Genomic DNA, 15,042 nt, shown 5'->3' on the forward strand with positions numbered 1-15,042 from the left:
TATTTTTTTTTACCAGTTTAGGTCTATTAAAGCCTGCAGGGAGGTGACTGTTGCTGAGATTTGGTCTCTCTGGGTAAACTGTGCAGTTTACCTACTCCTTTCTATTGAGTGACATCAGAGAGGTTGACAATAGTGTTATTTTATTTTAAAATCCTTCACTTAAAGGTAAAGTGTAAAATGTCTGCACCACTAGCGTCACCAAATGGAATTCCAAAAAAATATGATTTTTTTCAAACAGTTTTCCCGAACACTCCCCCGTTTTTCCATTGGTCGTGAAAACAGAGATTTCAGCTCCAAACTCATGCCACTGGTTGAGCCAGTGTTGCTTTGTCAAGTGGGTCAGGAGGCTCAAACAAACAAATCAATGTTTTAAAAATGCCACAGTGTTTGGGAAATTAACCTACAAATGGCTTATTTATGGTTTCTGCAAGTATTTTTACATTGACAAAATGACACACTTTAACTTTAAACATACACTCACTGAGCACTTTGTTAGGAACACTATGGTCCTGATAAATTGCCAGACATGGTCTTCTGCTGTTGTAGCCCATCTGCCTCAAAGTTTGACGTGTTGTGCATTCTGAGATGCTATTCTGCTCATTACAATTGTACAGAGTGGTTATCTGAGTTACAGTAGACTTTCTGTCAGCTCAAACCATTCTGGCCATTTTCTGTTGACCTCTCTCATCAACAAGGCATTTCCATCCGCAGAACTGACACTCACTGGATGTTTTTTGTTTTTGGCACCATTCTGAGTAAATTCTAAAGACTGTTGTGTGTGAAAATCCCAGGAGATCAGCAGTTACAGAAATACTCAAACCAGCCCATCTGGCACCAACAATCATGCCATGGTCTAAATCACTGAGATCAAATTTTTTTCCCGTTCTGATGGTTGATGTGAACATTAACTGAAGCCCCTGACCCGTACCTGAATGATTTTATGCATTGCACTGCTGCCACACTATTGACTGATTAGATAATCACATGAATTAGCAGGTGTACATGTGTTCCTAATAAAGTGTTCAGTGAGTGTACATCCAAATCAACAAAATTCAAATTTTGCTTGTGTATGCACTGTGTCCTCAAGAAAAAGAAAAGAAAAAGCAGACTTTGGCTAATCTAAAAATCAAATAAACAAACAAAAAACACAACTTAGCCAAATGTGACTTTGGTGTCACATGAGTCAAGGTCAGTGAGTCATTCAGATCAAATTAAGCACTTATATTTAACAACTGAGCTATTCTGAGCAACTAATACCCATTGTTTCTCTCCGACATATGGGCAGTGAATTTTATACAACACCGTGACATTAAAAGTGAACTGAAAAACATCCAGGTGCTGTTTGCACCCTGAACTGCCCTTTGTCTATCTCTGTTTTTGAGCTTATCATGGGTTCATCAAGAGAAACTGGAAGTGAAAGACAATACCTCCCCCTCAGTCAAGTTGGACTGCTATGACTCTGAACATTCTAATTAAAAAGCAGCATTTTGAACTGCAGTAATTTCAGGGGAGAAGCGGGAAACAGATGTCAGTCAGCTGTTAGAGTAATTCAAGGGCTGGGGTGCAGGCTGTGACATGAAAGGCTTCTGCCAGGTGAGTGCCCGGCTAAAACACCACTTTCATACTGGCTCGCAACAACAAACCAGACGCCACAAAACGATAGCAAAAAGAAGCCAAAAATGATTAAAAAACATAACACCATGGAACCTCTTAAAGAAATATTGCAGGTTCAATACAAGTTAAGCTCAATCAACAGCATTTGTGCCATAATGTTGAATACCACAAAAAAATTATTTAGACTCGTTCCTCCTTTTCTTTAAAAAAAGCAATAATCAAGGTTACAGTGAGGCACTTACAATGGAAGTAAATGGGGCCAATTTTTAGAGGGTTTAAAGGCAGAAATGTGAAGCTTATAATTTTATAAAAGCTCTTACTTGAATTCTTTTGTAAAAACTGGTGTATTATTTGTGCCGTAAAGTTGTTTAAATTGTCATTTTTAAATTGTATAAAACTTTCCACAGAAAAGGTTATTTAGGGATTTTATTCACATTAAATCATGTTAACACGCATATTGTTTATGTCTTGTGGCTATACTTTTGAAACAGTGAGTATTTTAATGTTTACGGATTGGCCCCATTCACTTCCATTGTAAGTGCCTCACTGTAACCCAGATATTTGCTTTTTTAAAGAAAAGTAGGGTAAGAATATTCCTTTAAATCCACTAGTCAGTCAGGATGACAATATCAGTGGTTGGCAAACTACACTGAACAAGATAATACATAAAAGTAGCCTTCTAAAACGCTTGATGCTCTAATCAATGAAGTCCCAGAAGAAAAGTGTGCTGAATGCATATCGGCACAGCGATAAAAGACTCTTGGCAGCTCGTTTAAATTAGAACAATATTCAATTAATTGAAGTAACAGATAAAAGTAGATTAATGTTTTAGGATGGGAAAAACATTATAATTTAGAAAAGAAAAATAGCAATAAATAAATAAATAAATAAAATCCTAATCCTCCCTTCAGTTAAACAAGAACTGGTAAAATTATGTGCAACAAAAAATACATTGATTCTGAAACAACTACAAAAAATATATATTAAACTAAAGAAACTAAAGGAAATGAAGTAAATGATAGGAACTCAGAAAGATGTGAACTTTAAATGATTTATCCTTAGTTACACAGTCTCTTATGTAATTTCACATTTACATTTGACTTCACCTCAATTTCCACCCATTTAAACTGAACAAGAGCTCGATGTAAGGTCAGGAATGTATTACCACAGTATTTCCATTTTTATAATGAATCTCTTCTGCTCTATCGTGCGCTCTCCATTCAACTCTAATAATATGAGCCGTTAGGTGTCGCTGCACGTACAGCCTCCAGTGTGTCCGGAGTCGAACGCCGTTCAGGGTGCATCCAGATTCTGAAGTGTCTGGTCCATTCTAACACGAGAAGAGGGAGAGGGAAGGGGAGAAGGGTAAAGAACAAGGGACCAAACGGAAGACGCTGGTAACACCGGGAAAAGTTTGCGTTACGGAGAGGAATTTGAACTTTTTGCGATCTTTGGATGAGGGAATCCCGTAGAGGGGAAATCAAGCGCGGCTGGAGCATCAGACATGAATCCGAGGTGAGTTGGAAGTCTATGCTAATGCACGCTTCGAGCTGAGGCGTGAGATTCCTGCGGCGCGTTAAGGTGCGCTCAGTGAACGCGTGCCAACATACTTATCTGCTAGATTATAATAATTGGCGCTCGTGCTGCACACGTGTGTTGGACAACGGGCGATATGATTTATTGCACTTTTTATCGGACGTTTAATGTCAGATTTTATGTATCTAAAAAAAAAACAAACACAAAAAAGCAACTAAAAATGTAAACGTTTTTATAGCCAGACATGGTAAAAATGTGAACTAGAGTTTAAGTTAACAAATCCCTTTTAACCCGCAAATATGCCAAAAAATAGTAGGCTATGTTTTGTTTTATATGAAGCTGCTTGAGTGAAATTGTTCAATATGCAATAAACTGCAACCACAGTTAGCCTAACATCTGGGACTAAGTCTGTATTCCAGAATACATGCATTACACCTCTTAGACGTCAAGATGCGCCTTCATTTTGAAAAATAAATATGTTAATAAATAAAGTTGGCATACATCTATTGTTCTTGAAACTTTGAAAATTTCCTTTGGTGTGCTCATTTCACTAAACATTCATTTTAGTCAACGTGTTGGATAATGCATGTTGAGCTATTCTGTCTAAATGCAGAGAACTAATAGAGGTCTTTGTAAAAGTGTGTTAGTAAAGACTTGTTATTGATGCTACAAACGCACCAATAAAAACAATCTTACAAAGTAGCTAAAAGGGATGTTTAGTTCAAGACATGAGTAAGCCTTACATTTTTAAAGAAACAGTTATAGACTAAAAAAAAAAAAACCCCTTATAAGTAACTGCAACTAATTGAGTCAGATTTGAGTCATGACTACCATCTTTTTGTTACAGCTGCAAACTACTTTAAATTAACCAGTTTTTATCCCAAAGGTAATCAGAATATGTTTGTAAACACATTCACAAATAAAGAGGTACATCTTCACATTTAATATAGGCTACTTTTACAACTAACAATATATCATGGTTTCGCTATACAGAAGTTATGATTAAGGACACATCATCCCTACTGAAGCAGTTTACAGTCATAATAATACTCTAACTTTAATGATGGTGTGACACGATGAAACGCCTGTCTCTTTAAGACGAAGCCGCGATGTGTTGTTAAGTTCAAGTTGGGGTCATGGTAAGTTCCTGCCCTCGATTTTACCTTTTATTTTTTTTATTATAGACTGACATCACACGAGGCGCTAAAACACGCACGCCGCTCAGAAGACCCATTATCATCTTAAATCGCGTTATTGCATCGATGCAAAAAATAGCCAAGGATATTACAAACATACAAAATCGAGGAAAAGCACGTATTTTTATAGGAGGAGTGAGTGAGAGAGAGAGAGAGAGAGAGGGAGAGAGGAGGGAGGGTGAGCAACACGAAATTCATTGCAATTAATAATAAAAAAGAGTTGGCAGTTGTGCTCGGAAAACTGGCATGGTTTTTGGGGAGGCTGGCAGTTCAAAGTTGAAACGTCAGAAACGACTCCAAAAGACTGTTGAGATGATCATTAAGGGAGACTTAGATCGGATGGCAGAAGAGATCGGGCATCCAGGTAACGTTCAATGCTCTTTTTATTATAACTTTAACTATACATTCATTAAGTTAATTATATCTATTCATAATCAGAGAAGCAGCCGTAAGCCTATATTTATTCTCATCGGTGTGTTTTGACATTTAAGAGCAGTTAGGTAAGCATGAAAATAGTTTTAAAGAATAAGAACCCCCCCCCCCCCCCCCATTTTTTTTTTGCCTTATATTTATTCTTTTTTTCTTATTTTCTTATTATTATAGGACATCAGTTCGCGAGCGTAAACATGACTATTTCCAGGCTACTTGTCAGATTTCAGAGGTTCAACGTTTTAAAAACTTTAGGCTACCTATCGACTATTGAAATGTATGGTCTTTACAAACCGAATAGGGAACTTCCGAAAAAGTTCAAAAGTAACTAATTTGAGGTCAAATTCATGTTGCGTCAGTGTGTTTTCTTCATTAAAGTGTTTTGGATTTCAGCTCATCCGTAACTGAGAATTCATGGTGTTTCACATGCGTTTGATTTGACTTTAAATAACGAGAATGATTTGAATTTTAGTACAGAAACAACATGTTTTAGTAGCCTGATGCAGCATGCATATGCAGTCTGATTTGAAACTAATTTATCCATTTAATTTCCGTATGTTTACACAGTCGTAACCGTGTCAGTTATAGAATAAACAACACATCCGACCATGTTTAGAAGACGAACAAGACAGTCTATATAAGAGCTCTCAATAATGTAATCTATTAACTGAAAAATACAAGATTTAATAGACTGAGATAACTGTGTAAACTTTTTTTCAAATGCATAAAGAGTATCATAACAGAAGTAGGCATCATTTTATGTCGTGATATTTCTAATAGGTCAGCTTATTTCATTTAGACTTTAAAGTGTTACATTTGTATTTTAAAGTGTTACATTACAGTTAACAAAAACTGTGAGAGTCACAGGCCTACTAAATTTTGGGTCAATGTTTTCAACTCTCTACTACTGTATCCAATGAGATTCTTATGATAGCCTACAAGACACACATTTGTGAAAAAGACTTAAATGATCTGAGGTGATACTACATCTAATATGTGGGAAGAATATCTTCATCTCATCCCTGTCTATGGAGGCCACATTTAGGGGATGGTGAGTAAACCTCCCAGTGGTATTTATGAATGAATATCCAGAGCTGCGCGTGCTGAGAGGGAGAAGCGCTCCGTTGAACTTCCAGAGTATTTGCTATCAGAAAGAGGAGCTGTGAGGACAGTTTAGTGCATGATTCCTTCTATTCCAAACTCTTACCTTCAAACTATATAGGCTACAAAATTGACCGACAGGCCTCAGGTGTTTTGCCGTGTGACTTTAAAACGTCCCCTGAACAGGAAGGATCTAAGGCGAACTCTTGTTTCTTGGTGGTTGGTGCCAAGAGGTTTTTGCGGAGATCGAGCGGTTTTATCTTCCATTCACTCAACTATCATGTCGTTGGACATATTAAAACTAAACCTTAATAACTATGCTATGCGTAGCTCTTTAAAAGCACTCAAAACTGAATTCAGTTAGCCTATAAGCTAATTTAAAACAACAATAGGTAAAAGTTTTGATTTCTCTTTGAGAACAATATTAGGCTACTTCTTAGTGCAGTACATTATATATTTTATATAGCCTATATAAATGTATTTTTGTATGTAATGTGCCATTCCTTACCAAAAAAATAAAAAAAATAAGTTAGAAAATGATAGTCGTATCTCTTGTCAGTCTCTTCATAGCTACATACACCAGTTCACCAATTTACAAAAATATATAGTTAACTAACTGATTGATTGTTTATTCCTTAAAGGCCTACATTAGAATCAGTGTATGGGGATAAATATCAAAGGGAAGACGCTTTTGTGGTAAAAAAAAATGAAAAGAAAAAAGATGACAGAGAGAGAGAGAGAGAGAGAGGGAGAGAGGGAGGGAGAGTAGAGAGAGAGAGAGAGAGAGAGAGAGAGAGAGAGAGAGAGAGAGAGAGAGAGAGAGAGAGAGAGGAAGTCTAAAGAACACGAGCAGACCCCTGCCTCACCCCTAAACCAGAAAAATGACAACACAGACAAAACACAGGGCTAATGAATACCAAACCTCCTAATACTGTCTTTAATCCAGTCCCTGTACCATACCAAATATAGCAAACAACACAGGACTCTGTAGCACCCTGATCATTCACTCTACACCTAAATAATTGACATTAATTATTGATAGCTTCTGCCTACTAATTCAGATTAGTTATGAATGAACTCTTAATTAATCAAAATATTATTGAGATCTGGTTGTGCGTTCTTAAGGTCGTACATTAAGTCCGTCTGTAGGCTAAAATATAAAGGGTCCAAAAATAAAATAAAATAAATAATAATTAAAAAAAATAAATCAATTAAGAAATTCTGATTTCAGACTCATAATTTCACGGATGCATCAAAGTGCGTTAAAGACGCATGCTCTAAATCCGCACGTGACATGCTTGAGAGGATGTAAGTGTTTATGCGTGAAGATTAAACAATCGTTTTAAAACATGATTTACTTCTGTCACTTCCCTTGTGCTTTGAACGCCTGTCAGAAAAAAATAATGTATTTTATTTTTCATTCACTCATCATATGACAATGTCAGTTCAGTTCAGTTCTGGCTATGATTTCTTTCTTTCATAAAACAAACATGACTTTTAGTTTCTATTTCGTCCCGTTTTCTTTTCTTTCTTTCTTCCTTTTTTTAAATTAACATTTTCCTTATATATTCTCATCTTTATGTGCTGAATTGATGTTCTTTTTAAAAGCAACACATTAAGCACAGTACAGTATGAAACGCAATACACCATGGGCTCACGTGCTTTCTCAAACTCTCACAGTTAATGGAAATGCGTGCAACAAAAATGGCTCTTCACCTTAAAATACACCTGTCAGTGATGAGACGTGTCCGTGGGCAGAGGGGCTTGGGATAAAATCACAACTCTAGTGCTTTTTTTTAATAAAGAGGAATGAGAGTGAGAGGAGGACTGAGAAGAAATGTTGCGGGTGATATTTGTTTGGTTGCGGTGCTCTATTGTTAATGTAATTTTGTCGGCAACAGGCAATTAATAGCGTGTCACCTATTTGTTTCTGCGGTTTTAGTAAGTGCATTGCAGCTGGGCGTTAGTGAAAATGTATCCTCTTTATATAATTAGAAATTATGCGATTCTATAATCATTTAATTAATGACGCGTTCTGAAATAGAACGGAACGCATCATACGAGTGCATCATTTACATAACCTCAAACGCTTCTCATGCTGAGGGTGAATTCAAGGGTGTTCAGACTGAAATAAAGGGAAAATGTACAGGTGCACAGCAGAACAGAAATGACATGCAGCTCTTTAGATATTTCCCTACAAATAGGAATCTTTCATAAAATACATTTTTAAAAAGTCAATGTTTATTTTTTGTTGATTCCAGATGTTGCACTTACATTGGTATTATCTGAAAATGTGTGGAAAGTTTTTTTTGACCATGAACAGGATTAAATGAATAGTTTAGACATAATATTGTACACAAATAATAGTTTTTTTTTCTTTTTCTTTTTTTTAATAACCGAACTTCATTTCTGTCCATGTATGGCTGTTCTGCTGTATCTAGTCTAGTGGAGAACTCACAGTGACAAGCGCGCGTTTATGCGTCTGTGCAGTGCGCAGCTCCCTCTTTAGATCAAACAGTGAGATATAAACTAACTTGATCGGTAACAGCTATTTTATTTGCATGACATTTAACTTTGCATTTAATTTTAATTATAAGAATGAGTGGAAGCCACGTTTACGCACAATAACAACAGAGTTTTTTAATTTTTTTAATTTTTTTTTTTATTGTGGAAAAAAATGTCAATTTGGTTACCTCTGGCGAAATGATGATTAAATGTCGTTTTATTCACTTTAGGACGCAGTTAAACGCTTGGTGTTAGGGTAGCCACGTAATACTTGCGTTAAGGGGTAATTAAATGGAAGCTTAAGACTACAAACTATTGTATTCATCTAAGGAGGTTATTTTATACAATTAAATAAACAAGGAGAGGATGAACTGATGTCAGGATGACTGGCTGTATTTATTTAGCTTCTTGTTTCCCATCAGTGAAACCAACCCCTAAGGGACTCTAATAATCCGTTTTATCTCATATACAAGATCATCCATATGTAACAGGATTTAAACAATATATTCTTGCGAATTTGTAATGTTTATTATGTTTGTATAACAGGGGCCGTTGCGTCCAGCTTAGACTTTAAACTTTGCATTGCTGGATGAATGTTTATGTAGTAATTTGTAGGCATCCTCTGTAAAGTTATCTTTTGAAAATTGATTAATTTGTAAGTCACACTTCTGTAGCAGAGTGTCCTGTCGTGAATTTTGCTGCATTTTTTTTTGTCCCTGCGCTGCTTTATGCCTGCTGTTCATCACACTTGCAAAACCTTCAGTTTGACTTTGTTTAAAACTACACACACCACCTCTGGAATTCTTTATCAGGAAGACAGCAATATGAAAACATGTTTATACTGGCATTTTTCCTCTGTCTTTTTTCTTTCTTTTTTGTTAACTGCATTTCACTGTAGGCTTTAAACATGTGGATTTGTATCTTGATAATGACAAAACCATTGCACTCTCACTTGGTCAGCTATAGCTCACTTTTATGGAGTCATTCTGTTGCTTGTTGCTTTAAAGGGAAAGCAGAATTGTTTGGAAGTTGCCCTCAATCCCCTACCTGAGAGTCTACAAAAATATCAAAGAGTAAATGTAGAGGATCAAGAACACGCACACAAGTTTAAGTGCTCATTTTTTATCTTCAGGTACTGCAAGTCATGTTTTACAAGACAGATGTGTCCTGTACAAGAGTAATTCGTGTTATATTTCAAAAACTAGCTACTAAAAATAAACTGGAATAGGCATGGCCTCATACATACGAGAGTGCTCAAATAAGTACACAAAATTCAGGAGTATTTGTTAAAGCGTCTATATGTGGTTGTTTGTTTTAATTAATTCAAGGCTTTTGCTGAATGGATACATTTCTTTTCTGTTTCAGGTGGTGGTCTGACGTCGATGCTGGATGCCATGGAAGTCCCAAGTCATGCTAGGCACCTCCTCTTGCAGCTGAACACCCAACGCACCAAGGGCTTCTTGTGTGATGTCATCATTGTGGTGCAGAATGCACTGTTCCGTGCTCACAAGAACATTCTGGCAGCCAGCAGCCTCTACCTTAAGTCTCTCGTTGTTCATGACAACCTCATCAATCTGGACCATGAGATGGTCAGTCCAGGTGTCTTTCGAGTCATCCTTGACTATATCTACACCGGACGCTTAAGTGATGGTGACCCCACATCTCCCACTGAGCCAAATATAGGGGCGGTGTTGGCAGCTGCAAGTTACCTGCAACTGCTGGACCTGGTGGCTCTGTGCAAGAAAAAGCTGAAGAGGAATGGAAAGTATCATTTACGCCCCAACCCTGGGTTTTTGCCTTACAAGATTGGCCCAGGTGGTGTGGGGGGAGGACGGTTTCACGTATCCACTTCAGTCATTGACTCCTGCCTTTCTGGTGGAGTAGTCGGCACTCCTCGACCAACATCATTAGAGGATCTGCCCCCCCTTCCACTGGTCCCCCATGCAGGAGAGCTTTATGCCCCAGCTCCCACACAGGGTCCACCACCTTACCCCCCAACAAAGGCATCCCTGTCACCACAGTCAGGCCTGCGCTTGCCCCCTGAGAGGAACTGCTCATCTGTCTATGGCCTTGACCTGTCCAAAAAAAGCCCCACTTCCCAGTCACAGCTCCCTTCCAGTCATCCCCACTTGATCGCCTCACTCCACCCAGATGAGGAGCCTGATGGGGAGCTGGACCAAAGCACCAGCCCACTGCTCAGCCCCAACGATGGCTCCAGAAAAATGGAGACGGCCCACAATGCAGGGACCCTTACTCCACACCCTTTCCCCCTCCCCAACCATCCATTTGCACCCCATCTTCCCATCCTACACCGTTCTCAGGGCCAGGAGCCATACCCCTGTCCTCCCAGTCCTGAGCCTATGGAGGACTCCAGAGAACAAGGCAGAGATGGCTCAAGCATCTACCGCTGGGTGAAAAATGAACCGTCCAATCCAGAGGACGAAGATGAGGAGGACGAAGAAGATGAAAGTGGAGGAATGGGTGAGCAGGATAAAGAGAGACACCACCAGCACATGAACCACCATAAGAACAGTGAAGAAAAGCTGAATGTGAGTGAGAGGGGCTACGACAGAGGGACTGTGACCTGTGATGATGGTGAGGATGAAAATGGGACTGGCAGTGAGGAGACAGGGAGCAGTGAAGGCCGTCCATCGCCCCCTGGTGCAGGTGGGAGATATCACATGCCTTATGAGCCAGAAAGTTTCGGAGATAACTTGTATGTGTGCATCCCCTGTGACAAAGGCTTTCCCAGTTCAGAGCAGCTAAATGCCCATGTGGAGACTCATACAGAGGAGGAGCTCAACAATGGCAGTGAGCTGGACAACAGCAATAACTGCAGCAAACCCAACAATGGCCATGGGCCTACAAGTTTGAACAGCTCTAGTGGCCTCCACAGCCCCTTCTCAGATAACAAATCAGGTCATAACCTCCATTCCATTGGCCTAGGAGAAATCATACGACCATATCGCTGTTCTTCCTGCGATAAGTCCTATAAAGATCCTGCCACGCTGCGGCAGCACGAGAAGACACACTGGCTGACCCGCCCATACCCATGTAGCATTTGCGGCAAGAAGTTTACCCAGCGTGGTACCATGACACGCCACATGCGCAGCCATTTGGGTCTAAAACCCTTCGCTTGTGATGCCTGCGGGATGCGCTTTACTCGGCAATACCGCCTCACGGAGCACATGCGCATCCACTCTGGAGAGAAGCCCTACGAGTGCCAGGTGTGTGGGGGCAAGTTCGCTCAGCAGCGCAACCTCATCAGCCACATGAAAATGCACAATAGTGGAGCGGCCGGCGGAGGACTCACTCCTGATGGCAAGCTGAAGATAGACTTCTCTGAGGGCATTTATCCCTTGAGTAAGTACACCATTGAACATCTGGGTCTGAAGCAGGAGAAAACCTCAGATCTTCTCACGGCCTCTCAGCACCTGCTGGCTGACGCCAAGGTCATGGAGAGCCTCTACCCACTGTCAAAGCTGGCTGCAGAACATCTTGGCCTCACCCACAACAAGATGGATGTCCTGAACCAACCACTTCTGCCCACTCCCCAGCAGCTCTCAGCAGAGACTCGCACCATTGACCGCTACTCTCCCAGCTAGAGGGGGGAACCACTAACTATACTTTCCAAAGAGACATCACTGTATACTATTCACAGTATTCAACTCACACCTCATCATAATTTGAACTTGCACCTCAAAGAGTGTTGGCCAGAAAGTGTTGGCCATAAAATGCAGTCTGTGTGACTGTTTGACTTCTAAATGTGCCTTTCTTTGCAGATTTTTGCAGTACATGCATTTCTTAAATTACTTTCCTGAAAGGAGAAAAATGCTTTATTTATAATCTGTTTTGACCATGGACACTTAGACAATGCAGTATTTATATAAAAACAACTTCTTTTTTGTTCAATCAACCGAGCCAAACAACCAATTGAAAACCAAAAAGAGATTGTTTTTCTTTTTTGTTTTGTATGTTGCAAAGCCAAAGAGAAAATTTCAAAATGTTACAGAAGAGTGTTGAAATCATACCCTAAACCTGTGTATTAAATATTATTGGTGTATATAGAAAGAAAAAAAGCACATATGAACAATATTCAGGGCTCAGAATAGAGGGGGAAATCTGGACAAAAGAAAAAGCCAAATCTTTGGGATTTTATAGTAATTGGAGGACTTTTTATAGACTATTTTTTGGAGTACTGGATCACCTGTGTCTGATTTTCCAGCTTTGTGAATGGCCCAGTTTTTTCCATATTAAAAAGGAGCAACTAACCGAAGAGAGTGTTTGTTCCAGAACTTAGGTAAAGTGATCTAAGCTTTTCTCTGCATTGATGTAGATGTGTGATACTCTTCAGCATGGAGTGAGAGCTCACAGAGAGTGTCATTTCATTTGTATTTTTTTTTTTTACCTTCAGGTGTATGGTCTCTTTATGTTTCCTTTCCTCCAACTCTTTCTTTTACTTCACATACCAAGTGCCTTTAGCTTGTTATTGGAAACGTAGCAAGTACTGCCCTGTGATCTCACAACTGGAATATCTTTGCGCATATTCCGCTCATGATATAACAATCTGTGTCCACGTGTTTCAGTCCATCTGGTATGACAGACTAAGCATGGGTGGTGCCTTTGAAAATTGAGAAACATTCACAACAGGACAATAGATTCCACACGCTCCAAATGTGTTGCAGTTGACATTTTTCAGAAAGCAAGCCAGTCTACATTATTCTTTGAACTAGATGTTTAACAATTACATTGAAGGCACTTCTTTTGCTACAAATCCAGTGTATCTGACCGAACAGTGACATTTTGTGAGTTACTGATTTTGCTACACCTTTAAGAGCCACCCTTATGTGAATTATTGCAAATTGCCTCTTAACCCCTATTATGGTGCAATAAATTAAGGCTAATGTGACGGCTTTAACCCAGTGGTGCCGAACACACACATATATGTAGAGTTGCTAATGTGACAACCATCTGAACATAAGGAGTAGGGCTTTCTATCTCTCTCTGATACTGTGAGCACAGATAGCAGCAGCTGGTCCACTCAGGGTAAGCCCTGTGAAATCTCAGATTTTCGAAGCCCATTCGCGCTTGTCTGTCCCACTGATCTTGGATTTTATGTCAGTTGACCAGGCCCTGTGATCTACATTATGCCTGGATATACACCCTAATCCCCCAGCTACTGCACAAATAGACCATAAGCTACAGTACATTCATCCTCAAAATTGTACAACAATCAATTAATTAAGCCTTTGCTTGCCTGTTAGGGTCATAGCCCTGCATGCTTCATTTTTGTTGTCTTGAAATTTAACTGGTTGGCCTCTTAATAAATAATAATTTGTATTTTTCATGTATGAAACATTTGACCATGTATGTAAATGCATCTTCTGATGAGAAATGGCACCCCACAGTTTTTTTTAAGTATTCCAAAGACATTTTCATCTTTCCCTCTGTCAGACATTAAGTGAAACAAATTTTTGTTGACCACTAGTACAATTACAACCTCAGTGGGTGAATGTGAAGACTTAAACAATGAATGCACTGTGAAAGAACTAATGAAACTTTAAGCTTTAGAGCTTAGTGAATCTTGAGGGTGTTTGAGACAAATTACCTGCTTTACGCTGTAGCATGTCAGCTAATCAAGGTTTTTTTCTTTCTTTTTTTGGTCAGACTTAACTTTCTTACTTAAACCAAAGTGAAATTGGTGCTTACCTCAGGACTGAAGCAGAGCTTTGGCAATACAGTAGTTTGGCACACAAATGCACATAAACACACACAAAGGCTCTCTGTCTCTTTCTTAAATACAGTATATTCATCAACACTCAAGCACACTCTGTCTGAAGGGATCTAATTGTCTTTAAACCTGTGGTTATTTCATAATGTTAAAAGTATGTCATTTGTTCTGAAAAGATTTTTTGAAATTACTTTTTTTTTTCTGAGTAGCTTATGCAACTGTGTTCTATTTGTACATTTACATCTATTTTTCAATTAAATGGTAAATTACTTAATTACCATAAAAGGCAAATTTCTAAATTAAAAATGATTTCATGATAAGAATCAGTATTTCCGCAATATGTTTCTCTGTACACTTGAAGGTACTTAAGATACACCGCACGGTTTGAAAATCCCACATGCACCAAGAGAAATGCCAGACGGTAACTTCGTTTTGTGTTAATATTATGCTGTATAAGAAATGTTGTGTGTTTATCAATCATTTGCCGCAATGATAAACACTTGGCTGAGATGGTAAGGAGGAAAGCATAGTTTCTGAAGTTGATTGACCCATTTGTTCTGGGCGGGCCTGCAGAAACTTTCGCTGACCTCTTTGCCGAGAGGCAGGATTAGACTCCCAGTGAGGTTTTGTATACATGTACTATTAAACCGCACACATGAAACCAGCTTGTTTGGGGCAAGACAGATGCTGAAGTTTCCCAACACACTTAAGTGGACAGCAGAGATCCAGAAATTCCTCTCAACTTAATTTTGCAAAACACATGAAACCAGTCTGAGCACAGTGGTTTGTTTGTATCCAAATGAAACCCAGAGTGTAAACAGAATACAAATCTTTGAGGCAAAGAACAATATTACAGATATTATAACAGTTAAAACTTTGACCGCAGACCTATTAATACACGCTGTGGAGATGTGACACACTGTTTGAAGT

General features: G+C 38.9%; 1 protein-coding gene across 3 annotated transcripts; it reads left to right on the plus strand.

The window, feature by feature from the left end:
* The first annotated feature begins 1,470 nt into the window (after window positions 1–1,470).
* hic1 (hypermethylated in cancer 1) lies at window positions 1,471–14,435 on the plus strand. 3 transcript variants are annotated; one of them, XM_051666163.1, is made up of 2 exons: window positions 1,471–1,593; window positions 9,747–14,435. In XM_051666163.1, exon 2 carries the CDS (start codon window positions 9,764–9,766, stop codon window positions 11,984–11,986), a length of 2,223 nt encoding a protein of 740 aa, XP_051522123.1. In that variant the 5' UTR covers window positions 1,471–1,593; window positions 9,747–9,763; the 3' UTR covers window positions 11,987–14,435. The 3 variants fall into 3 exon arrangements, with proteins under 3 accessions (XP_051522123.1, XP_051522122.1, XP_051522121.1); XM_051666162.1 differs by lacking the exon at window positions 1,471–1,593 and adding an exon at window positions 2,906–3,129; XM_051666161.1 differs by lacking the exon at window positions 1,471–1,593 and adding an exon at window positions 4,356–4,710.
* Window positions 14,436–15,042: the final 607 nt, after the last annotated feature.

This window comes from Myxocyprinus asiaticus, chromosome 31 (genome assembly GCF_019703515.2).
Source record: "Myxocyprinus asiaticus isolate MX2 ecotype Aquarium Trade chromosome 31, UBuf_Myxa_2, whole genome shotgun sequence".
NCBI lineage: Eukaryota > Metazoa > Chordata > Actinopteri > Cypriniformes > Catostomidae > Myxocyprinus > Myxocyprinus asiaticus.

Coding starts and splice junctions, on each gene's coding strand:
- hic1 (XM_051666161.1), top strand. CDS start 4,593: ATGGTTTTTGGGGAGGCTGGCAGTTCAAAGTTGAAACGTCAGAAACGA. Junction 4,711..9,746: donor AGAAGAGATCGGGCATCCAG/GTAACGTTCAAT, acceptor TTTCTGTTTCAG/GTGGTGGTCTGACGTCGATG.